This window comes from Lutra lutra, chromosome 1, assembly GCF_902655055.1.
Source record: "Lutra lutra chromosome 1, mLutLut1.2, whole genome shotgun sequence".
Classification (NCBI taxonomy): domain Eukaryota; kingdom Metazoa; phylum Chordata; class Mammalia; order Carnivora; family Mustelidae; genus Lutra; species Lutra lutra.
This window is the reverse complement of record NC_062278.1, coordinates 76,031,127-76,055,367: the sequence shown is the minus strand read 5'-3', so window position 1 is coordinate 76,055,367 and position 24,241 is coordinate 76,031,127. Positions and strand designations below refer to the sequence as shown.

At 34.7% G+C, this 24,241-nt stretch overlaps 1 protein-coding gene and 1 long non-coding RNA gene across 7 annotated transcripts in view; one reads left to right on the top strand and one right to left on the bottom strand.

The window, feature by feature from the left end:
• Positions 1 to 24,241, top strand: part of HLTF (helicase like transcription factor) — a 55,958-nt gene extending 31,717 nt beyond the window's left edge. For 2 of the 6 annotated variants that reach the window (XM_047727476.1, XM_047727466.1), the window contains exons 15-25: positions 3,609 to 3,752; positions 4,127 to 4,265; positions 4,936 to 5,071; positions 6,555 to 6,734; positions 12,201 to 12,325; positions 12,786 to 12,964; positions 14,747 to 14,872; positions 15,618 to 15,730; positions 16,060 to 16,240; positions 19,435 to 19,515; positions 22,058 to 24,241. In XM_047727476.1, the coding sequence (XP_047583432.1) occupies positions 3,609 to 3,752; positions 4,127 to 4,265; positions 4,936 to 5,071; positions 6,555 to 6,734; positions 12,201 to 12,325; positions 12,786 to 12,964; positions 14,747 to 14,872; positions 15,618 to 15,730; positions 16,060 to 16,240; positions 19,435 to 19,515; positions 22,058 to 22,210 (1,557 nt within the window). In that variant the 3' untranslated portion in view covers positions 22,211 to 24,241. Of the gene's footprint in view, positions 1 to 3,608; positions 3,753 to 4,126; positions 4,266 to 4,935; positions 5,072 to 6,554; positions 6,735 to 12,200; positions 12,326 to 12,773; positions 12,965 to 14,746; positions 14,873 to 15,617; positions 15,731 to 16,059; positions 16,241 to 19,434; positions 19,516 to 22,057 lie in introns of all 6 variants that reach the window. The other 4 variants (XM_047727457.1, XM_047727434.1, XM_047727452.1 and 1 more) reach the window with 3 other exon arrangements.
• LOC125098560 (uncharacterized) lies at positions 18,838 to 22,061 on the bottom strand. Its single transcript, XR_007126873.1, has 2 exons — positions 20,558 to 22,061; positions 18,838 to 20,351 (listed from the first exon to the last, which is right to left on the bottom strand). It is a non-coding gene; the product is annotated as an uncharacterized LOC125098560 (long non-coding RNA).

Genomic DNA, 24,241 nt, shown 5'->3' with positions numbered 1-24,241 from the left:
TTTAGTTCTTTCTTGGTCTTTTTGGTCTTTATTTTTTTTTTTTTTTATTCCAACAGAAGTATTCTCTTAAGAAATGTAGTGCATTTTGGGAAGGCCAATACTTAGGTACTAGAATGACAGTTTGAGGGTGAGGTTTGCAAGTATTAATGGGGATATAAACAGTAGAACTGTGCGCTTGGTTTGGGGATACGTATTTTAAAAATGGGTCATCAGTATTTCATTATAATTTTGTATGTGGAAAACAAAATTTTAGATAATAGAAGCTTCAAAAGGAAACTCCTTGGCAAAGTCTTGCCTAAATGAGATTATAGAAAAAACTGATTTTTAAGGATGAGGGATGGTTGGGCTTGTATGGATTCCTGGTCAAGAATTAGAATTTTGTGGGGTGCCTGGGTGACTCAGTTGGTTGAGTGTCTGCCTTGGGCTCAGGTCATGATCCTGGAGTCCCAGACCAGGCTCTGAGTCAGGCTCCCTGCTCAGCCAGGGAGTCTGCTTCTCCTTCTGTCCCTCCCCCTGCTCATGTGCGCATACACACACTGTCTCTTTCTTTTATTTATTTATAAATAAATAATTAAAATCTTTTAAAAAAAATTAGAATTTTGCAATCTTTCAATAAGCTACTCTCTTCCTAGCCTCTAAATAAATGTCATAGCACCCTAGTGAGCTGGCCAGAACTACCTTATCATCCTTTTTTTGTCTTTAGATAGGGGAGAGTCCATTTAAAGGTGTAAGATACCAATCCCACTTCTAGCACATACTTGTTCTAGATATTTGGACATGTTATCTTCCCAAGAGAAAATGAAATAACACATACACATACACACACAAACTGAAGCACAGTGACTAGAAACTCAATACTATCGTTCTTTTTCTCTAGAAAGTTAATTTTTTTCTATTTCAGGTCTAATCCTGCTACAGATTTGTTCGGTTTCATTTCAAGGCAGCCCATTGACTCAGTTTTCTCATATTGAATTATTTCTCTTTTTCACCAGATTTCTTAATAAAATTCTCTAAGTTTTCACCTTTACTCTTTCATCTTTTATCCTCTTTCTTAGTATTTTTGCCTTTGCTATTTCAGTTATCATTCTCTCTTCAGCCCCCCCTAATAGTCTGGTTTTTTGCTCCCACCCTCTGTAGAAACTGTGAAGGCCTTCAGGGACCTCATTGTTACCATGTTCAGTGAGTTCCCTTTTTCTTTTCCTCTGCTCTTTTATTTTTTTTTGTAGCATTTTGTTATGTCTTATTTTTATAAGCTATCTTTAAACTTTTGTGTAAAGAAGGGAATGAACATAAATTACAAGTTAAAAAATCAACACTGTATTCCATCTTGAAACTTTGTTATTTTCCCCCTCCCCTACCTAATTTTGTTGCTTCCCCAATTTTCTGACCACTGTTTTTCTTCCATGGTTTCTGTTTAGTCTGCCTTCTTCTGCCCATACCCACCTTAAAGCATGGTATGGTTTTTGAAACAGGAACATTTTTAATGAGATCTGCATTTATTTAACAAGATTCAAGAATTTCAAAAGTCTGCCACATTTGCTTTATTTTTATTTTTTTATTTGCTGCAGTATTTTAAATTACCCCAATAAAAACAGACCCACAGTTTAAATACTGCTCCTGTAGGTTTTGCCCTAACTTCCTTTTCTCATTATGTATGTTCTTAGAAAATCTTACTCATTCCTGTAGCTTCATGTACTATCTGCTGATAACTTTGTTAAGTCCATCTCTCCATTGTATTACAGACCAGTATATTACTTTTCCTAGTAGGGGCACCTGGGTGACAGTCTGTTGTGTCCAGTTCTTGATTTTGGTCAGGTCATGATCTCTGGGGGTCCTGGGATTGAGCCATATCAGCTCCGCACTTGGCAGAGAGCCTGCTTGGGATTTATTCTCTCTTTTTCTCTTTCCCCCTCCCTCTCTCCCGCTCCACCTATCCCCCCACTTGCACATTCTCTCTCTTTCAAATAAATACATCTTTATAAGTAAATAAATACATCTTTATAAGTAAATAAATAAATATTTCTAATATACATATCCAGTCAGCCATTCTATAGTGTCCAAAAATTTTAAATATCTAAAATAATAATACTATTTCTTTCTCATTTTAAGATTTTATTTATTTGAGAGCATGAAAGCACGAGCTAAGGGAGGGGCAGACGGAGAGGGAGAGAGAGAATCTCAAGCAGATTCCCTGTTGAGCACAAACCCCCAACATGGGGGTTGGTTCTAGGACCCCAAGATCATGACCTAAGCTAGACAAAGTCAAATGTTTAACTGACTGAGCCACCCAGGTGCCCCATTTCTTTCTCATTTTTATATCCACTTTCCCCTTCCTTTTTTAAACTTCTTTATATCTTTATCATATAGCTTCTAGGCACTCAAAGTGTGAGAGGCTTCTTTGTCTCCCCCCCCTTTTTTTAATATCCCATATTTAATTAGTCCTCAAGTCCCATTAGTCCCTTTTTTTTTTTTTTTAAAGATTTTATTTATTTATTTGACAGAGATCACAAGCAGGCAGAGAGGCAGGCAGAGAGAGAGGAGGAAGCAGGCTCCCCGCTGAGCGGAGAGCCCGATGCGGGGCTCTATCCCAGGACCCTGAGATCATGACCTGAGCCGAAGGCAGCGGCTTAACCCACTGAGCCACCCAGGCTCCCCCCATTAGTCCCTTTTTCTTGGTTATCTTTTACCCATTCTTTTCTTACTTCTGGTACATTAGGGCTTTATTTATCATCTTTCCTATGATAGGTTCTCAGTTTTATTTTTGTGATATATATTTTTTTTTTTGGTAAAGATTTTATTTATTTGAGAGAGAGAACAAGCACAGAAGTAGTGGGAGGGGAGGGGCAGAGGGAGAAGCAGATTCCTCGCTGAGCAGGGAGCCTGATGCAGGGTTCGATCCCAGGACCCCAGGATCAAGACCTGAGGCTGACAGCAGACGCGTAACTGACTGAGCCATCTACGTGCCCCTCTCTGGTCTTCTTTTTTATTTTTTTCCAATCTAACCATGATTGTTTTTTTTTTTCCCCTGCTCAGAATCTCTCAGGTTTGAGAGAAAGTCAAGTGTTTTAAACAGATCATGTCCTCAGAGAGGGCTGGGACCAGGTCTTATTTCTCTTTTTAGCTTTACTACCTTTCTGTTGATAACCTGGCAAATAGTAAGTCTGTGATAAATGAATGAAAGTGGATACTATCTTGAATCTCTGCCTACATTCTTGAAAATATTGCTTGTTCTTTTACAGTTTAATTTTGATTTTACGAACTTTACTAACTAGAAGCATTAAAGATCCGATCTATTAAAATACTAAATTAAAAAAAATAATTACAGTTTTAAAGAAATTTGGTTATTTTTCTTCCTAAAAGTGAAGTGGCTACTCATTGGTAGGGTTAAGCAAAATGTATATAATGCATTATTTCTGCATATATATCCATTTTCCTGACAAGAAGATAATAATTAGTATTGTTACTATTGTTATTTTAGCTTAGATTGCAGGAAACTTGATTTTATGTAATTTTAGTAGTTTGATTTGTGTACAGGACAATAGTTTATCAAACTTTTTTTATTATTATTTATTTGTTTATTATTCTAAATATTTCTAATTTTCTTCTAGGACCAGTTTGGACAACATATAAAAGCAGATGTGCACTTGAATTTTTATGTTTATTATGGTCCTGATCGTATAAGAGACCCAGCCTTGCTTTCAAAACAGGATATTGTTTTGACTACATACAACATTTTAACTCATGACTACGGAGTAAGTATACTGAGACTCATATTTCAGAAGTTGAATATAAGAAATATGCTTCAGGTTTCTAAAGTGTTCTAAAATTCAGACTTTAGGTTTAAATTCTAGGTTTAATTGGTAGCCCTGCTGTTTCCTAGCTGTGGTCCTTTGAGCAACATACTTCCCGGCCTTGGTGCTTCAGTTTTCTCATCTGTAAAATAGGAGTAAATAATACTTCATAAGCTTTTAGGCATTTAATGATGTATGTATATAGTGCTTAAAGCACTGTCTCCCACCTAGTAGGTGTTGATATTAAAGAATAATAATTTGTGTTTACCAAATTACATGAAGTGTACTATTTTACTTTCCTGTGTTTTTTAATTCACATGAAACATTTATTTCAGACTAAAGGTGATAGTCCATTACATAGCATAAGGTGGCTAAGAGTGATCCTGGATGAAGGACATGCCATCCGAAATCCGAATGCTCAGCAGACAAAAGCTGTACTTGATTTAGAAGCAGAAAGAAGATGGGTATTAACAGGTAAAAAGGTTTTTTTTTTTTTAATTAATTCTCAAATATGTATCATTAAGTAAGTTTTAGTGAGGTAACTTTGTAAACTTCACATGTATATAAAGTTTGTCCATAATTAATCATGAAAGTCTTTTAATAAAGTATTTTGACTTGTTTTTCACAGTTGCCTATGCTCTGGCAACATTTGAATTATAGTCAGTTTATGGAAGAAATCACTAGACTTTTTTTTTGAACTTTGGAAATTCATTAAACACTTAAATTCTCCAATCAGAATCTCGATTTCTCTGTTTCTTATCTTGAAGCCAGGCCTGTTTACTACTTGTGACACCTCTACTGGGACATGGGGAAGAGAGTGTAAACTCAGATTCATTTTTCCTTCTTGCTAGTACTGCTGATTTAAAATCAAATAAACAAATGTTCTTGGATAAGGAGAAAGTTGAATTTACTGGACCTATGGTCTTTTTCTTTGTTAGTATGGCAAATGAGAGCAAAAATTATAGCAAAACTTTATTTTGAGATTACGTATATGTTTAATAATGGATTATAGTTATACCTTGATAGTTAGTGGGTGTGCCTGGTGCAGAATGCCCATTTTCAACTCTTGTTTCCTCTGATTGGGTGAGATGGATATTCTGAATGGATATACTATAGAGTTACAACAGTTTTCTGTTATTTTTAGGTACTCCGATTCAAAATTCTTTAAAGGACTTGTGGTCTCTTCTTTCCTTTTTAAAACTTAAACCGTTTCTTGATAGAGAATGGTGGCATAGAACAATACAACGTCCTGTCACAATGGGAGATGAAGGAGGACTTAGGTAAGTAATCTCATGTAAACTGATTAATATTGGCAACAAATAACTGTAAGCAGCTTGAACCAATTGTCACTTTGATTATTATTTTAACTTCACTGTTGGCTTTCTTCCAAGAGCGTTTATAGTTTAATGTCTTTGGCTCTCAGAGCCTAGTGATTCTTGTTTGGGGATACAAGGATTTCTAACTACCACTAAAACATAAGCCTTCCCTTTCTTTGATTTTAGCCAAACAGAAAGGAAAGGCAGAGCTTTATAGTCTTTGTGTGTTGCTGTTGCCCTTGAAATCACCATTAATTGATTAAACAATGACAGGAAAAACTGTATGCTCTGAGGATCTAATGTTCATTAAATTTTCACAACTTATGTAGCTTTTTTATAGTGGTAATTGAATGGTATGACATACACTGGCATCCATGAGAGTTTAAGAAAGAAAGTTGTTTCTCATGGAGACAGATAAATGAAATTTAGCTTGGTATGGTAGCCATTTCACAGGGTACTAGGCTAATATGTGGCTTAAGGTTTTTGCCTAGAGCAGTGGTTTCTAGAGTTTGGGATCCATTAGCAGGTCGTAAAATCATTATAAAGATGGCATCAAGCATTATAAAAGAAAATGAAATAGTAGAAGATTTAAAGAAATTTAGTCACACGTAGTATTATTTTGTGAAAGGTTTCTGTTATATGTGTATGTGTTTTTATATATATATTTGCTGGATGGAATAAAATGTGTTTCTTATTGTGGTTATAGTGAAAAAGGTTCAACAGCCACCAACCTAGTTTACAGAACTGTCTGCTTGATTCTCAGAATCAACTATGTAAATTCTTATTTAAGAAATTGTATTTATATTTCAGTGTTAGGAAAAACCTTTCCTTAAAAACCTTTCTTTCCGTAAAGAATTGATGTGCCTCCTTTTTTCTCATGTTGAGAAGGGAGTGTAAAGGTTGTATATCCTAGAAGGCATTTCTCCCTCTTCTGAACGGTCACATCATGTTTGAATTTTTTTTGGCATCTTTATAAAAATTATTTTTGTACTTTGGTTTTTGTATTACTGAAAAATCTTTTTGAAGGTAAGATCTTTCCATGTATTTGTTTTATGATATTTAGTATAATGCCTTGTACTTTGTGTAGGTACTTAAGAATGTGAATGTTGAATATTAGGTGATGTAGTTGACAGAAGTGAGAAATAAATTAATGAATAGAACAAAATCAAGGAGAAGCTAAGAAAAATAAAGACAGGATAAAAGAAGATTAAACTGTGACAGGTATTGAATTGAGGGCAATGAATGCATTATTGTTGTATTTTTCTATTGATAGAATATATGTCTGATTATCAGATTGGATAAGACTCAAAACAGGGATTTTTAAAAAAAAAACCTTGACTTTGCTTCTAAAATAGTAGTAATATATTAAATATTCTTTTTTGTTCTTGTTGAATCAACTTATATAGAAATAAAAGGTTATGTAATTATTTATTTTATTTTGACTTAGGCGCTTACAATCCCTAATTAAAAATATTACCCTAAGAAGAACAAAGACAAGCAAAATCAAAGGAAAACCTGTTTTGGAGTTACCAGAACGTAAAGTATTTATTCAGCACATTACACTTTCAGATGAAGAGAGAAAAATTTATCAGTCTGTGAAAAATGAAGGCAGAGCTACTATTGGAAGGTATGGAAAAAAGAAAGCTATTTTAGAAAATAATTTTTATTTTCTTTCCAATTTAACTGAATAGTATTTCTTAGAAATGTTAGGAAAGTCTGAAGTATACAGAAAGGTAACTTGCCTCTTGATTTAAATTTCTTTTTACAAATTAGTTGAAGTAAATGAAATAGTATTATAATTTACAGGTGAGTAATTCCTTAAGTTAGGAAAAAATTAAAAGTTTACATGAAGTGGCAAGTTCTGAGTGACTAGTGAGAAGACCTTGCTTGCTTCTATTCCTGGCTGTCTATCATGGGAGTAGATAAAAACGTTGAGAGAAGTATATATAGCAAGAGATAATAAACCTATTTAAGGAACAAAACCTTGGGGAATGCCCATATTTAAGAAATAGGAAAACAAAGAGAAATTACCGTAGAAGATTCTGTGAAGAACAGAATTAGGGAAAAAAGTAAACTGTTGGGAGAATCCCATGAAAGCATAGTCAAGAAAGAGGGAATGGTTAGTAGTATCACATGATGCAGAGACTTAGAAAAGCTGTTTAATTTGGTGATTCAGAAGTAACCGGTGTAAACTCTTAGCATAGTTTCACCAGAATACTGAGGTGTGTACCACAAAGTAGCAGCTATAGGTAGGGTGAGACCATTTTTCATGACGTTCGCAGAAGGAAGAAGAAAGTAAGACTGGTACATGGGACTGATAGTTGGTTGCTCTGTCAATTTTTTTGCATTTTATTTGGGTTAACTGCCTTGAGGAGAGACCATGGAAGAGACTACAGATAGAGAAGAGAATAAAGCAAATTGGTGGAGAAAAATGAAGCCTAGTGGGTGGTAAAGAGTACAGTCAGTGCAATATAAGGCAAGGGTATCTACAGGGAAAGGTGGTGGGAAGTTGAGGAAGATCACGGGATTTACAGCCATTCTAAAAAGTTGTAAGGTTCTTAATGTGGATAGGCTTTATGTAGTATTGGATATATATAGAAGTCAATACGACTTTCCAAACAGCACGTGAAATCTTGGGAATAGGAATTATGAAGTAGATAATAAAGGGATTGGGGATTGGTAGAAGGTGAGAAATTCTAGTTGAGGCAAGAACACGTTCGATGTGCGTGCCCATGCACCAGAATGAGTAGGAATGAAGTGAAGGCAGAAGAGGGCAGAGAAAATAGGGGAATCTTCAAATTTAAAAATGTCACTGGAATACAAAGCAGGTTTAACAGGAATTAGATTGAAAAAGATTGTTCTAACTAAGCAAGTGATTTCAGAGTTCAAAATCTTTCAGTGGTGTTTGAAATTTCCTTCATATTCATTTTGTCAACCAAAATGTAATATGTGCCTGTGTAACACATATTGGGATATAGCATTAAAAAACAGACAAGAATCTCTACCCTCAAGGAGTTTATATTTTAACAGAGGGGAACAAACAATTTTAAAAAATAAAATTTGATGGAAAAAAATTAAAGCAGAGAAAAGGAATGGGAAATGGTGAAACTGTTTTAATTGGGTATTCACCCAAGACCTTACTGAGAAGGGTCTGTGTGGGAAAAGATCTAAAAAGAGAGTGGAGTTAGGAGACATTTCAGGCAGAGGGAGCCACAAGTGTAAAGCCTCTGAGTTGAAAGAATATTCAGTGAGCTTGAAGAACAACAAAGAGGGGAGTGTTGCTGGGTAATATGAGCAGGATCTCATGATGTCAGAGATTGGAGTGGGAGTACATGACAGTTTCATAAGGCATTGCACATATTTCAAGGACTTTGGATTTTACTTTTTATTAGATTAGAAAACTTTGAAGGGTTTTAACCCAGGAGAGTGACATAATCTTATTTATATTTTAAAAGGATCACTGGCTGCTGTGTTAAGATTGATATTCTAGGAGTACGGGCATAAATAGGGATAACTGGCAATAAAGAAAGAGATCACGGTGTTCACTACAGTAGTAGTAGTGATGAAGGGGGTGAAAAACAGTTGGGTTCTGTTATAGTTTGAAAGCAAAGCCAGCAGAACTTGCTGACTGATACGGTATGGGGAGTGAGAGAGAGGAGTTAAAGGTAACAGCATGATTTTCACATGAGTGTGACTGGAAGGTTGGAATTACCATTTGCAGAACCAGGTCTATGGGAGGAACAGAGTTTTTTTCAGGGAAGATCAGTTCAGTTTTGGGCCCATTGATTGCATGATGGCCTCTGAGACTTCTAAGTGGAGAGGTCTTGTAGTTAGATACAAGGTTAGAGTTCATGGGACTGTTCTTGATGTAAATTTGAAAGTTACCTGTGTATAGATGGTTAGTTAAAGCATGAAACTGGATGAGATCACCAAGAATGAGTGAAGGTGGAGAACAGGTCTCACAAAGAAGACAGGAATGGCTAGTGAGGTTGGAGGAGGCTTCTGCTCTAATTATCTGGTACTCAAAAGGGATTTGTTAAACTGAAGTGCTGACTATTAGTGTAATAAGTGACCATGCCAGGGAATAGACTGTTTGTAAAGGTTATTCTGTTTGAAAAGGTTGAGAAGAATAACTATTGAAACCTTAGAAAATAGGTTATTTTTATTCTTTTTAATATGTAGTACATTTAGTAACATTTACTGAGCACTTTTTTAGGTGTTAATGCATTTATTTAAGTGCTTTATATGTGTTTTTTAAAGATTTTTTTTATTTAGGGGCACCTGGGTGGCGGCTCAGTTAGTTGTCTGCCTTCAGCTCTGGTAGTGATCCCTGGGGTCCTGGAATTGAGCCCTGCGTTGGGCTCCTTGCTCATCCGGGAGCCTGCTTTTCCCCCTCCCTCTACCTGCCACTCCCCCTGCTTGTGTTCTCTTTCAAATAAATGAATAAAATCTTAAAAAAAAATTTTTTTTGTTGTTTATTTAATGCAAGTGCTAGTGGGGGGGGCAGAGGGCAAGGGAGAAAGAAGCTCAAGTAATCCTCTGGGAAGAGAGCCCAACACAGGATGGATCTCAGGACCCTGAGATCATGACCTGAGCTTAGACCTGAGCTTAAGCCAAGAGTTGGACACTTAACAGACTGAGCCATCCACGAGCCCCCTAAGTGCTTTTATATGTATTAGTTAACAATAATCTTAAAAAGTCAGCACAAGGATTACCCACATTTTAAAGATGAATCTGAAGCACAGAGCAGTTAAGAAACTTGTACTGTGTCACACAGCTGGTGAATGACAGCTGGTATTTAAATTCAGGCAGTTTGGTTCTAGAGCTTATAAGTTCAACCTTTATATTATATTGCCCCTTTGTACTGTTGAATATTTAGAAGTAATTGTTGACATAGTATTACTAATATGTGTATGATATATATACTAATAATATACTAATATTACTAGTATGTGCATATATATACACACACACACATATAGATCTATTACTTATCATAATCCAGACACTATTCTAAATATTTTCCATGTATTAGCTTCTTTTAATACAACAGTCCTATGAGGTATGTATTATTACCATGCCACCATTAAAGATGAAGAAGTTGAAGTTAAGAAAGGTTAAGAAACCTACCCAAAGCTTCACAGTTAAATTGGCAAAGCCAGGTTTTGAACTTAGCCTAGCTCTAGAGTCTGTGCTCCTAATCATTAAGCTGTACTTTATTGATTGCTTTAATATATTTAAGTATGTGATAGACTTAGTATATAGTATTTGAATCATCCATTCTTCCTTCAGAAGCCTTTACTGTCATGTTCTGGTGTACTTCTATTGAAAACCCTGATTTTTATTTATTTATTTATTTATTTTTTAAGTTTATTTATTTGACAGACAGAGATCACAAGTAGGCAGAGAGAGAGGGGGAAGCAGGCTCTCCGCCAAGCAGAGAGCTTGATGCGGGGCTTGATCTCAGGACCCTGGGACCATGACCTGAGCCGAAGGCAGAGGCTTTAACCCACTGAGCCACCCAGGCGCCCCAAGAAAACCCTGATTTTATTTTAACGTTTTTCTTTAAACTCTAGCAATTTGGCTAAGACCTCTCTCTCTTGATTTTTTTTCTGGAAACATATACCATTTAAATCTGGATTCCAGGCTTTCTTCCCCCGCTGCCGTCCCCCCCCCTCCCGCCCCACTCCCTTTCCTATCAGGTTTTTTTTAAAATGTTATCTTTTCCATTATTTTATCTTCATGTGTGTAGGATGTTCTTTGTTCCATAGGTAAATTTTATTCTTAAGTTTTTGTTTTACTTTTTATCTCTTATGTTTCCCACATTTTTTTTTCACAGTGGTTTGTCTCTTTTATGCTGGTTTCAGTGTGGCTTTCATTTTTCTGATGGTTCACTTTTCTCTTTTACACTCCTGAGCTATACCACCTCATTTTTCATCTCTGTTATTTCGCTGTGATGGTAAATCATGGCAGTATCCTTGCTCATAATTTTTATTTGCTTTAATGCAGCATTTTTTTTTCAATTTTATTTATTTGACAGATCACAAGTAGGCAGAGAGGCAGGCAGAGAGGAGGAGGCAGGCTCCCCGCTGAACAAAGAGCCTGATGTGGGGCTTGATCCCAGGACCCTGGGATCATGACCTGAGCCAAAGGCAGAGGCTTAATCCACTGAGCCACCCAGGTGCCCTTATGGCACGCATTTTTTTTTTTTTTAATTTTTTTTTATTTGTTTATTTGACAGAGAGATCACAAGTAGACAGAGAGGCAGGCAGAGAGAGAGACAGAGAGAAGCAGGCTCTCTGCTGAGCAGAGAGCCCGATGCGGGACTCGATCCCAGGACCCTGAGATCATGACCTGAGCTGAAGGCAGCGGCTTAACCCACTGAGCCACCCAGGCGCCCTATGGCAGCATTTTTTGGTGAATATTCTTTCACTGCCATTTGTTCTCCGTTGCTCTTTGCTGATTACTTATATTTGAGTATCTTGAATTCTGGCTTAGTTATTTGCAAGAGGTTAATATGAATGGGGTGAGAAGGCATAGCTGTGTCCCAGACTAATAGGAAGTATCCTTGTTAATTATGTCTCAGGGTTATAGCTGAGTTGTTTCAGGTTTTATTTGTGCTTACACAACAAAGATCAGAAGCTGTAGGGTTCCTTATAATGTGGACTCTAGTGTCCATAATCTTTTCTGAAAACAGGTTTGCTGTGTTTCCTTGTTTAGCTTGCCTTCTCGCCTTGATGTAAAACTTGTCCATGTAAGTTCAGACCACAGCCATGCACCCTAGTTTTGTTTTTGCACATGAAGGATATTGATTTTACCTTCAGGGCTTGCCATCTATTTTGAAGAATTGTTCTCTGGAAGATCTGTTTGAGATCTGGAGTCCTGTCTCTCAGCATCTTCCTGTCAACTTCTTTTGCAATTGGCAGCCATTTCTGATCTATATTGCTTTATGGTTACAATCTCTTGTGGTTTCATTAAAGATAGTTTTGACGTGATTTCCAGAGAAAAGAACAATGCCATTTTTATTCCACCGTTTTAGAATAGGGAATGATATTTAGAGGCCTTCATAATATTTAACATTTTTTACCCCTAGGTATTTTAATGAAGGCACTGTCCTTGCGCACTATGCAGATGTCCTGGGTCTTTTGCTTAGATTGCGGCAGATTTGTTGTCATACTCACCTTCTTACAAATGCAGTGTCTTCCAGTGGTCCCTCAGGTAAGTAGATGTGATTTGTTTACACCATTATATTTGTTAAGAATATTTAAATCAGAATGAAATTTTTTGTATGGCCTATAGTGTCTTATTTGTCAAATGGACATTGTTTTTAGGATAGGACATAAGTGGAATATACTCACAAACAATGAAATGGAATAATAGTGATGTGTTCCAGGTGTCTTCCAGTTATACTCTTAGGTGATTGTTTCAAATTGGATCTGCCTTTTTTTCTGTGGTAGTATGTGCAGATTGTAATGATGCTTTTGTGTAAGATGTATTACGTGGGTTAGCTACTATTTCAGCTTCTGAATTTTCTTTAAATTTAAATCATGTTTGTCTCCTGTGATAAAAGAAGCCTAAATAAAGACTACCCAAGTAAAACTTTTCCCTATATAAGATGAACTTGTCTAATCATATTACAAATCTTGCTGTGATATTAATTTTTCAGCCTTTTCTCTAGGAAATGATACACCTGAGGAACTACGGAAAAAGTTAATAAGGAAGATGAAGTTAATTCTGAGCTCAGGTTCTGATGAAGAATGTGCAATTTGCTTGGATTCTTTAACAGTTCCTGTCATAACACACTGTGCACATGTCTTTTGTAAACCCTGTATTTGCCAAGTCATTCAGAATGAGCAGGTTAGTTTTGTACAAGGTACATGTTCAGTGTTTGACAGAGTGGTACACTAGTCATTTTTGAGTGTAATGAAACCTAAGTCCAATGACTAAAGAGTTTTGCACTTGGATTTACCAGTGCATGTTTTTTGGTTAATTATGTATGTCAGTATTTCATATTGATATATTTCTTATAATTAAGCTCTTTTAAACATGAAAAGACAGTATACTTTTAGAGACATAATCAGTTAGTATCCTAGTTCTGTTGGTAAGATCATTGCTGTCTAATAAATAGATCAATAATGTGAGACACAAAGGTAATTTTAAATTTTCTAGTAGAAATAGATGAAGTTAATGACTTTTATCTAATTTATCTAAAATATAAAAATTACTGAGATAATATGCATGGTTTTTTAACTTAAGTGTTCAAAGTCTGGTGATATTATACACATAGAACATATCTCAGTTTGGCTTCACCATAGTTCAAGGGCTTAATTGCCTCCTTTGTTTATTGGATAAGGTAGGCCTGGATTCTTATATATGGTATAATTTTTTGAAGTGGAATAATCCTTTAAGCAATTCTTCAGCAGAGGTAGAGGTGTATTTGTTTGTTTTTAAATATTTTCATTGGTATACATATAGGAAAAAATGCACAAGTCATGATTGTACAGTTGAGTGAATTATGAAGTAAATACATCCATGTAACTACTATCCTGGTCTCCTTGTGTCCCCTTCTAATCAGTTACCTTCTCCCTGCTCCCTAAAGGTAATCACACTCTACTTTTAACATTGTTTCAGTTTCAGATTTTTTTTTTTTTTTTTTTTTTTTTTTTGGTAACGGTATTTGGTATATAGTAATGTAGGACATATTAGCATGTCTTGGTACAAATGGACACAACAAATACTGCTTTGAATGAGTCTGATAGGATTTAACAGGTCTACATTAGCTTTATAAGCCATTAAGAAGGATATTTTTTTTCTTCTAAAAAACAGTTCCAAATTGTGTGCTGTATTGTAGTTAGGTTCAAGATACTGTTTTGGTTTCTTTACTTGTCTGCAAATAGTACTGTTCACCATGAACAATGTAGGAGATAGGGGTGCCAACCCCCTGTGCAGTTGAAAATCTGCATATCACTTTTGACTCCTATAAAACTTCTATCTACTGTTGACTAGAAGCCTTACCACTAACAGTTAACACATATTTTTATGTTATATGTGTTATTTACTTTTTGAAGTTTTTATTTAAGTAATCTCTATAGCCAATGTAAGGCTCACACTCATGACCCCAAGATCAAGAATTGCATGCTCCTCCCAACTAAGCCAGCTTGGTGCCCCTATATGTGGTATTCTTAAAGTAAGCTAGAGAAAATACTAAAATGATAAGAGAATATCCTTTTATATTGTACTATATATGTATATAGATTTGTATATACTATACATAATATATATTATTATATATAATATTGCGCTGTATTTATTGAAAAAAATCCTACTATAAGTGGACCTCTGGACTTGAGACCATGTTCCAGAGCAAATTGTATAATAATACTTGTTTGAAGTTCCTGCTGTTAGTCAAGATCACATACCATACTTTAGCTCCCTTTTTTACCCAGTCCCACTTAACACATAGGAATGTTACATGCCTGGAGTTCAGCATGTACAAATTTATCTCAAATGGATGAATCTAATAAAAAGTCTAAGAAAGCATTAGCTATTAAGGATATAGTTTATCATCTTTTTAAAAATTTTAGGGAAATTTATATTTTTTCCTCTTAAAAACTTTACTCCTATCTTACTCTTATACAGCCACATGCTAAATGTCCTTTGTGCAGAAATGATATACATGGAGACAATTTATTAGAATGCCCTCCAGAAGAATTGGCATGTGACACTGAGAAAAAGTCTAATATGGAATGGACATCTAGTTCAAAGGTAAAATACACATGGGCAAATATTTGAGTATTTGTTTTACATTTATAAAAGGATACCATGTCTTGGGCACCTGGGTAGCTCAGTCAGTTGGGCCTCTGCCTTCAGCTCAGGTCCTGGCATTGAGCCCCATGTCAGGCTCCCTGCTCAGTGGGGAGGCTGCTTCTCTCCCTCCTTCTGCCTGTCCCCACTGTTTGTGTTCTCTCACCCGCTAATAAATAGAATCTTTTTTTTTCTTTTCTTTTTTTTTTTTTTTTTGATTTTATTTATTTATTTGACAGAAAGAGATCACAAGTAGACGGAGAGGAAGGCAGAGAGAGAGAGAGAGGGAAGCAGGCTTCTTGCTGAGCAGAGAGCCCGATCGATGTGGGACTCGATCCCAGGACCCTGAGATCATGACCTGAGCCGAAGGCAGCGGCTTAACCCACTGAGCCACCCAGGCGCCCCTTTTTTTTTCTTTTTAAAAGGATACCATGTCTTAAAATAATTCTGTTTTTAACCCTATCGTTAGAATATTATACTCTGTTGGTGTTAACATTTTTATTTCTAGTGGTGAGTTTGAGAGGAAAGGAGCTTCAGTTTGAGTGCATTCTTTCAATCTTAATTTTTAAAAACATTAGTTTTCTTTTACTTTGGCATTTTAGGGAAATAATGGGGCAGGAACGTTCTTTTCCTAATTTAAAAAAAGTTGTATGTATTTTGCCTATTCAAAATAGAATCTAATGGGTGTCCTCATTTTTTTTTTCAGATTAATGCTCTAATGCATGCACTAATTGACTTAAGAAAGAAGAATCCCAACATAAAAAGTTTAGTTGTTTCTCAGTTTACAACATTCCTGTCTTTAATTGAAACACCACTCAGGTAAATTCAATATTGATTCTCACTTTGAGTGAAAGGATCTTGTGTATTTTGATTTGGTTAGCAAAAAATGTTTTACCAGTTATATTCATTTCATCTATCTAAAATGACAGAATCACAATAAGAATATTGCCTGGGAGCATAGGATTTTAAAGATTTAGTCCTGACTTTATCAGAAAAAAACTGCAGAGTATGACATGTTAGTAGATGGGTTAGTATATATTTGTCAAAATAAATGAGTAGAAAAATTGGTTGAATGAACAGATTTGTAATTACTTACATTTTTTTAAATCAAATGGAAAGTGTTACTTGTCTTTTTTGTCCCTCCACAGAGCCTCTGGATTTGTGTTTACTCGTTTGGATGGTTCCATGGCACAGAAGAAAAGAGTTGAATCAATTCAGTGTTTTCAAAACACTGAAGCAGGATCTCCAACCATAATGCTTCTATCCTTAAAAGCAGGTGGAGTTGGCCTGAATCTTTCTGCCGCTTCTCGAGTGTTTTTAATGGATCCAGTAAGTAGTTCTGTAGACTTTTTGGTATGTTATTAAACTTTAAAAAAAAAAATAAACTATTTGGTAAATACCATCATAGTTGTAACTGATTGTGAAAATTCTTGGTAAAAATAGTAACTTAGTAAATGTGTAATGAGGGTTTTAAGTGCTTTACATACACCAACTGAAATTCGCACAATATCTCTAGGATATCCCTAGGATGGATCCTTATGAGGTTTTATTATTGTCCTTATTTTATTATTGTCCTTATTTTTATTTCTCTGAAGCACGGAGAAGTAAAATAACTTGCCCAACCTTATGCAGTAATATGCAAACCAGGATTCCATGTTCTTAATTTCTGTGGTTTTCTGCTTCCATATATTAAATTAGTTTCTATTAACTGATAGAAAGTGTAGTGGTTTCATTCATTTGGCCAACAAATAATGTGAATCCTGCATTGTGTCAGGGAGTCTTACAGGCACCAGGAATCTGGCTATAAACAAGGTGGACAAAGTAGCTACCATCGTGATTTTAATGGTCTGTTTTAATGTGCAAAATATTAGGTAAAATACAATTTCTCACCTCTGTGCTCAGAGATTAAGGAGTTCTTGCATGAGACCCAGGAAGCTGCATTTTTATAGAGATCGTAGGTGATTCAGGTGGAGGTGGTCCAGCATCACAGTTTTAGAAACTAATGCCATTAATGAACATTTTAGATAAATTTTAGCATCTAATACAGGTCACTTGTAGTTGTACAATACAGATCTAGCTGTAGAGTGGGAGCTAAAATTCATCCTGAACTTTATTCACCAAACTGACCTAAGAGAAGCATATATAGAGGAGCAGCACCTTCTTCTAACAGCACATAGAGCTGTAGGCACTCTGGAGTAATTCAGTTTCTAATTTGCACTGGGTTACTGTGTCAGGGCCAGAGGCAACCCTATTTGCTATTTCTGTGATTCACAGATTTAAGATTTGTAGTTTTAGCTTGTTACCTGAAATTCAGAAAATTTCGTTAACAAAGTTCACTGAGATACAAATTTGAGTTATTCTGATTAGGCTAGCTAGTTCATGCATACACCCATTACCAAGGCTTTTTCCTCAGCTGGGGGTAACCTCCCCAGTGAAATACTGAACAGAACCATATTTTAACATTCACAGATTTCATACTGATGTTATGGATGGCAGTGATCTATTGTATTTTCTTGCTTTAGTTCTGTGGATGAAGTTTTAAATCTTTGCTAGAGTTTTAATATTTTATGGTTATTATAAAAAAGTCATTGTAATTGCGTATTAAGTTATATTAACTAACCTGATGATAATCTTAGATGATTTTTGGACAAATTCCCAAATTACTTGCTTCTTTTGTTATAATCTTAGTATCTGATACAGAAAAGGTTGTCAATACCAAATATAGTATTATAAAGCCGATCACAGACTGTACTCTTTAGTAGTTTAAAAAAACTGCTAGAATGTTTTAGCAGTTCACAGTAAATTTTCATCGAACACTTCAAATGTTTCTACTTCTAAAATAAAAGCCTGGTCCCAGGAAAATATGATTAAATCAAAAAAACTTTACTCATGAAAATATTTTACCTTTTCATGGGATGTTGCATTAGAGTTAAGATGTATTTTAAATATTCAGTTTTAGGCTTTTGAATAAAGTTAATTACCTCCCTTCATCAGTACTGCTGAAAATGGAAGCTATCAGTTTTATATTACCATGAGATAAATTTGATCCCTGGTAGGGGTACCTAGGTAGCTCAGTTGGTTAAGCATCTTACTCTTGATCTTAGGTCAGGTCTTGATCTCAGGGTTTTCAGTTCAAGCCCTGTATTGGGGTCCATGCTGGGCATGAGCCTACTTAAAAAAAATTTTTGACTCTTGGTAGTCATACTAGATATATATTGCCAGCTCACTAGAACGTTCCTTGATAAAATAGAAGACAACAGAAAGGAACATGTACCTGGGCTGTTGGTAATAACAATTTCAATATGTATTCAATCGTGAAATACAGAATATACATAAAATGTGTTACTTTTAGAAAATCGTAAGCTAAGTATATTCTTAAAATCCGACTTCTATATGAAAAATCACCCAATACTTAAATTACAATAATAGTAAAATCTCCTTTTCTCTAGAGCTCATGGGGAACTTTATTTTTTAAGAGCTAGGGATGGGAGGGAGACTCTATGCTCAGCACAGAGCCAGATGTGGGGCCCAATATCACGACCCCCAGTGTATGACCCAAGTCAAAATCAACAGTCAGATGCCTAGCCAACTGAGCCACCCAGGTACCCATCAATGGAACTTTAAACAGAAGAAAGTAACAGCCTAAGTATGAATCACACTATAAACTTGTCATCAACATAGGCATTTGCGATTTTGTTACATTTTCAGGTGGTACTTTGCTGTATAAAGTTTCCTTTGTCCTAAACATCCTTTAAAAATCATCCCATAGTTTAAAATTTAATGATCGCTAACCTTGATAGTTCATTATAGTTATTTCCAAACCACTTGACTCCTGTCTTTCTAGACAGAGGAACTCTGTATAGTTTTGCTTATTTTTTTCTTTGCTTGTTTCATTCTTCACTTTAAGACAGTCCCCATGATAATACTTGTATTTAATGAGTTAATGTTATTTTAGTTCAATTTTAAAGTCAGATTCAAATATAGATACAGAAAATTACATCAACAAAGCCTTTAATTTTTAGTACTTTTGATTACTCCTGAAAGCTTTTTTTGTGCTTTTATTTAACAAATGGAAGAAAGAGAAAGAAAAAGAATCAAAAGATCAGCAAAAGGGGAGAACACTTTTTCATAAATGGAATAAATTACATCTTTTCTGACATAAATTAGGTCATTTAAGGATGTGTAACCTTTTTTTTTTTCCTTTGTTAAGCAGACATAGATCAGTTTTAAAGTGGAAAAGGTACTATTTGATTACTTAAGCATTGGGTGATTGCTGTGTGCTTTCTATGTATCGGGCACTATATTAGATACTAGAAGCCATGCAGTGAAATGATGGGGAATACCTGCCTGTCATAGTTGGGGATGGGGTATATTTTTTTTCCCCGGAGCATTTAGGTCAGTTTCTGAATTCTGTCAGAAAAATCTGAGTCAGTAAAAGGTGAATGAGTAATATTGAAATGAAAGGAATTGGGCAGAACACTCACAGATCAGGTTGGTAATAAAGCAATTCATATTCTTGTTAGGCTTGGAATCCAGCTGCTGAAGATCAGTGCTTTGACAGATGCCATAGACTTGGACAGAAGCAAGAAGTTATCATCACAAAAGTGAGTTTTTAAGCCATCTGTTTTAAAATTAGGTTGATGAGGTTTTTAAGATCATACAAATAATGCATGAATGTATTATTATGAAAGACTGCAGTAGAATTAGGCAGAAAAAGTATGAAGGTCAGCTTTAATCTCCTCTAGAGGAAACTATCAGTAATTTTACATGTTATTCAAAGTCTCTTTGTCAATGTTTACATAGATTCATTTGTGTGTATGTCTCTCCTTTAAAAATGTCTTTTAAGGTAAATAAGATCTTCCTTTATTATTCTGCAGCATACTTTACTCCCTTAACAGTATATATTGGGAACCACCCATGTAAGTACACTAGCATAAAAGAACATAAACATAGTAAAACATACAGAATATTTACCATTTTATCTAAAGTGTACACTTAAGAGGCATTACATAATTTCACACCATTGATGATTTTTCAACATCATCTGTCCCTAGAACTTTTTCATCTCAAATTGAAACTCAGCCCTCAGCAACCACCCTTATACTTTCTGTGAATTTAATGACTCTACAAACCCATTCTTTCTAATATCATATATAGATACATCATAATTTATCCAGTCTAATATTTTGCTAATAAAAACAGTTCCATAATGAGAATTATATTATATGCAGGTACTTCTTCAGGATTAAGAAAACTAGAATTCTGGGTAGCTCAATCACTTAAACAGCTGCCTTTGGCTCAGCTCATGATCTCAGGGTCCTGGCATCCAGCCGTGTGTTGGGTCTCTGCTCAGTGGGGAGTCTGCTTCTTCCTCTGCCCAACTGCCCCTTGCCCCTTATGGGCTTTCTCTCAAATAAAAATCTTTTTTAAAAAAAGAAAACTAGGGGCGCCTGGTTGGCTCAGTGGGTTAAAGCCTCTGCCTTCGGCTCAGGTCATGATCCCAGGGTCCTGGGATCGAGCCCCACATCGGGCTCTCTGCTCTGCGGGGAGCTTGCTTCCTCCTCTCTCTCTCTCTGCCTGCCTCTCTGCCTACTTGTGATGTCTGTCTGTCAAATAAATAAATAAAATCTTTAAAAAAAAAAAAACCTAAATTCTGGATTTAGGATTCTTTAAACTTTGCTTTCTAAACAGACTTAAAGATGTATGAGAATGATGTAAATTTTTGCTTATGTGATGGTCAAAAAAGTGCTCCTTTAATTTCTGTACACCTAAGACCTTGAGCATATTTATTTTTCACTAATCTCTTGTCAGTTAATATTTTTTTCAGTGAATTGTTTTTTTGCCCAGTTTTCATAAAGTACAAATATAGTTTTATAATGTAAAAGACTCCTTTATACACTGATTTTAAATTTGTTACATTAGAAGTGGTTTATTTCAAACTCTTTTCTTTGAACTGGATGTGTTTTTTCATGAAAAAGCTTCAAAATTTTTAAGTATATCTTTTTTTTCTACTGATTTGAAAGGTCAGTTTTATCATAAACTAATTTGTATATATTAATGTGAATCTCTTTCCAGACTTTGCGTTTCTATTTCTTTGATTTCTTTTCCTATTCCTGGGACATTACTATTAAAATTACTATGGTTTTCTAAAGTATGCTTTTGTATCTAGCAGAGCAAAATGCTCTCATTACCCTTCTTTTTGGAAATTCGTTAATACAATTACTTACTCTTAAATTGAACTTTGGATTTAGGTTCCCAGATCTCATTTAAGAAATCTTATTTGGGATTTACTGAACTTTTGATTAATTTGAGAATGATTTTTATAAATATATATAAACACTCCTTATGAGTAAGGAGTGTTCCCATATAAAAATTTAGTCTCCATTTTTTTTTTTTTTTGGTCTTTTATGTATTTCAGTAATGTTGTATAGTTATTACACTAACTAGACCTCTATGCAGTGTTGACTAATAGTAGTGATAGTAGTAATTCTTGAGCTGTTCCTTTTATTGTTTTATATTGTGACTCCATTGTTCTTGGTAAGTTTCCAGTGGATACACTTTTAAGATTAAGGGACATTTATTTATAGGTTAATGAAGATTTTTTTTTAATCAAGGTTTTTATCAGAAATGCTTCTTAAGCATCAGTTGAGAAGATGTCTTTTTTTCTTTACTCCATGTTTTAAATTAAACCAGATAAAGGCACATTCTTGCATTTCTGGGAGAATCTCATTTGGCTATTTAAATATAATGCTAAATTTATCTTGCAGGTATTCCAGTTACAGAGTTGCCTATAAAGTTTGCTGGTTTGGTGCTGTTCTTAAGATGTAACTTAAGGCCTTACAGCCATATTCTTTATACAAGAAAACCATATGAGTGATGAGGGAAAGCAGTCCTCAGCTGTGGTTATTCTACTGTATTCTAAATATGCTTACTGCATATTGAGAAAAAATTATTAGATCAGATATTAGATTATGTGTATTATAAAGATTAATAGCTTTCAAAATTGGTTAATAATCTATAATATACTGTAAGAAAGCAAATTTTTTTATAGTGGACTAACATTTCAACATGTCTTAAGTTTTCATTTTTTTCCATTGAAGATTTTAAATACTGTGACCTAAAAAGTATTTTTTTTTTTTTTTTAAGTTCATTGTGAAGGATTCTGTTGAAGAAAATATGCTGAAAATACAAAACACAAAGAGAGAACTTGCTGCGGGAGCCTTTGGAACTAAGAAAACAAATGCTAATGAAATGAAACAAGCTAAAATTAATGAAATCAGAACTTTAATTGATTTATAATTTGTGGGATTTTGGTAAGGTCAGTTTGATTAGCTATATACTGAAATTTTGGAAATCAGAAAATAGTGTTTTAGAAATGAGATCTAGAGTATGTCTTCTAAAAGAAGTGTATCATTTTATATTAGTAAAGTATTACTGATAATCTTTTTTATATATGAACCTATTTTTAATATTTCAAATAGCAATAAGTTCTGTTACATACTGTGGCCTAAAATAATTTTTTGAGAAAGTTACTTTGTTATTCAGCTTTTCATAGTGTCTTTGCTGAGTATTTTCATATCTTTCAAGTACTCAGCTTTTTCATATTTCAAATAAGGTCAAACCTTTTATAATTTTGACCAAATAGTTATTTTCTGTGTTGGACACATCTGGTTAATCACTAGAGCCTTCCATTTGTGATGTGATGGGTTCACAGTCCTTGTAAATGGTTAATACGTAGACTATATACAAGAGATTTTATTACTTTAAAAAACCATATTTGCATTCCAGAATCAAACCTTAAATGAGAGACTGAAGTCCAGGTTAGCAAGTTAACTTACATTTTTTTTTTAACAGTTTGAGATCTAATTCACATATGTAATTTTCAGTTTTTATGTTTATGAAAATATTAGGGACTGTGTTAGAATACTATTTTTCTCCATTTTTAGTGAAGTAGTACTATTATTGTTTAAATGTAATTCAATGTGTTAGTGTGTAAATACAGTCTGTAGGGGTGAGAAGGAACCAATTCTACCCAGTTTAATTTGAATATTTAAATTATGGAAGTGCTGAATAGATATTTCTATATATAGAGATAATTTTTATTTATGTAGCTTTTTTAAAAAAATAACTTTATAAATTTTTATAATTCAGAAGACTACTATATGTGAGAGGCGTGATATCTGGATGGAAGTTGGGCTGGATGACCTCCAAAATCGTTTCAACTCTTAAAGACATCTTAATCCTGAATGGAAAAATTTCTTTGTTACTGTGTTTAGAATCAGACATTGATTTTGGAACTTCAGTAATTTCACCCCACATTTATCTATAAAATTAGTCCTCTTTTTCTTGTTAATAATCAGACACAGTAGTTGTCATGGCATTCTAAATGACCCTTTGAGGCACATTTAAACAAGCTCTACATTGGCAATCACGTTAGTGATGTTTTTCCTTAAGGGGAACTTTTTAATCCAAAGATAGATTAGTGTACAGGAGAAGCTTCCTGTTTGACCATGCAGACTTAAGAACACTTCTCATTTTACTTATAGTGTTAAGAAAGGACTTAAAGGTGAGCTTGGAGGCAGTGTTGTGTTCTAGAGCATACATGTAGATATGTGCTAAATCTGTCAACAGCTAAATTCTCCCCTCCCTGTGCTTGGTCTTGTGCTCCAAGGAAACAGTGGATTAGACAGCAAGAATCTTTCCAGCCCTTTTTCTCTTTGGCAGCAGGTAAGGCAGAGGGCTGGTTAAAAGATCAACAGACCTTTCTGTATGGGTAAGAGTGGAACAGAAATTTGGGTTGGTCCATTAGCATTAGGAGCAATAGGGTATTTCTTTACCTTGTAGAACTAGCATTACACGCAAAAAAATCAGGTTGATGAAAATCTCATGAAATACAGTATGTGGATTTCTATATACCAATACTCCCATGAGATTAAGTACAAAAAGAATTTTCAGCAAAAATATACACACTTCTCTTGCTTACAAAAGCAAAGCCTTGCAAACTCACTGTAAAAGAGTTTGTGTGCTTCTTTACCCATTTATAGACTTGTGTTTTTAAGCATTCATAATGATAAATTTGGCAAGTCATTTAAAAAAATATGTTTTTGTACAGTCCTCTTAAATGGTGTTAAAATTCATCCTAAGAATATATATTAAACCACCAAAATGAAAAGTTCGTATTATGCTCTACTGTTAATTCTGTTTTATCATTATATAGAGTAATAGCTTTAAAAGTTATCTTGAAGACATTGTATTCCCACTTGTGGTTCAAGCTGAATTTTGTGGTTCAAACTGGATTTTGTTTTAAAATCAATAAAGTTTTAAAAATCA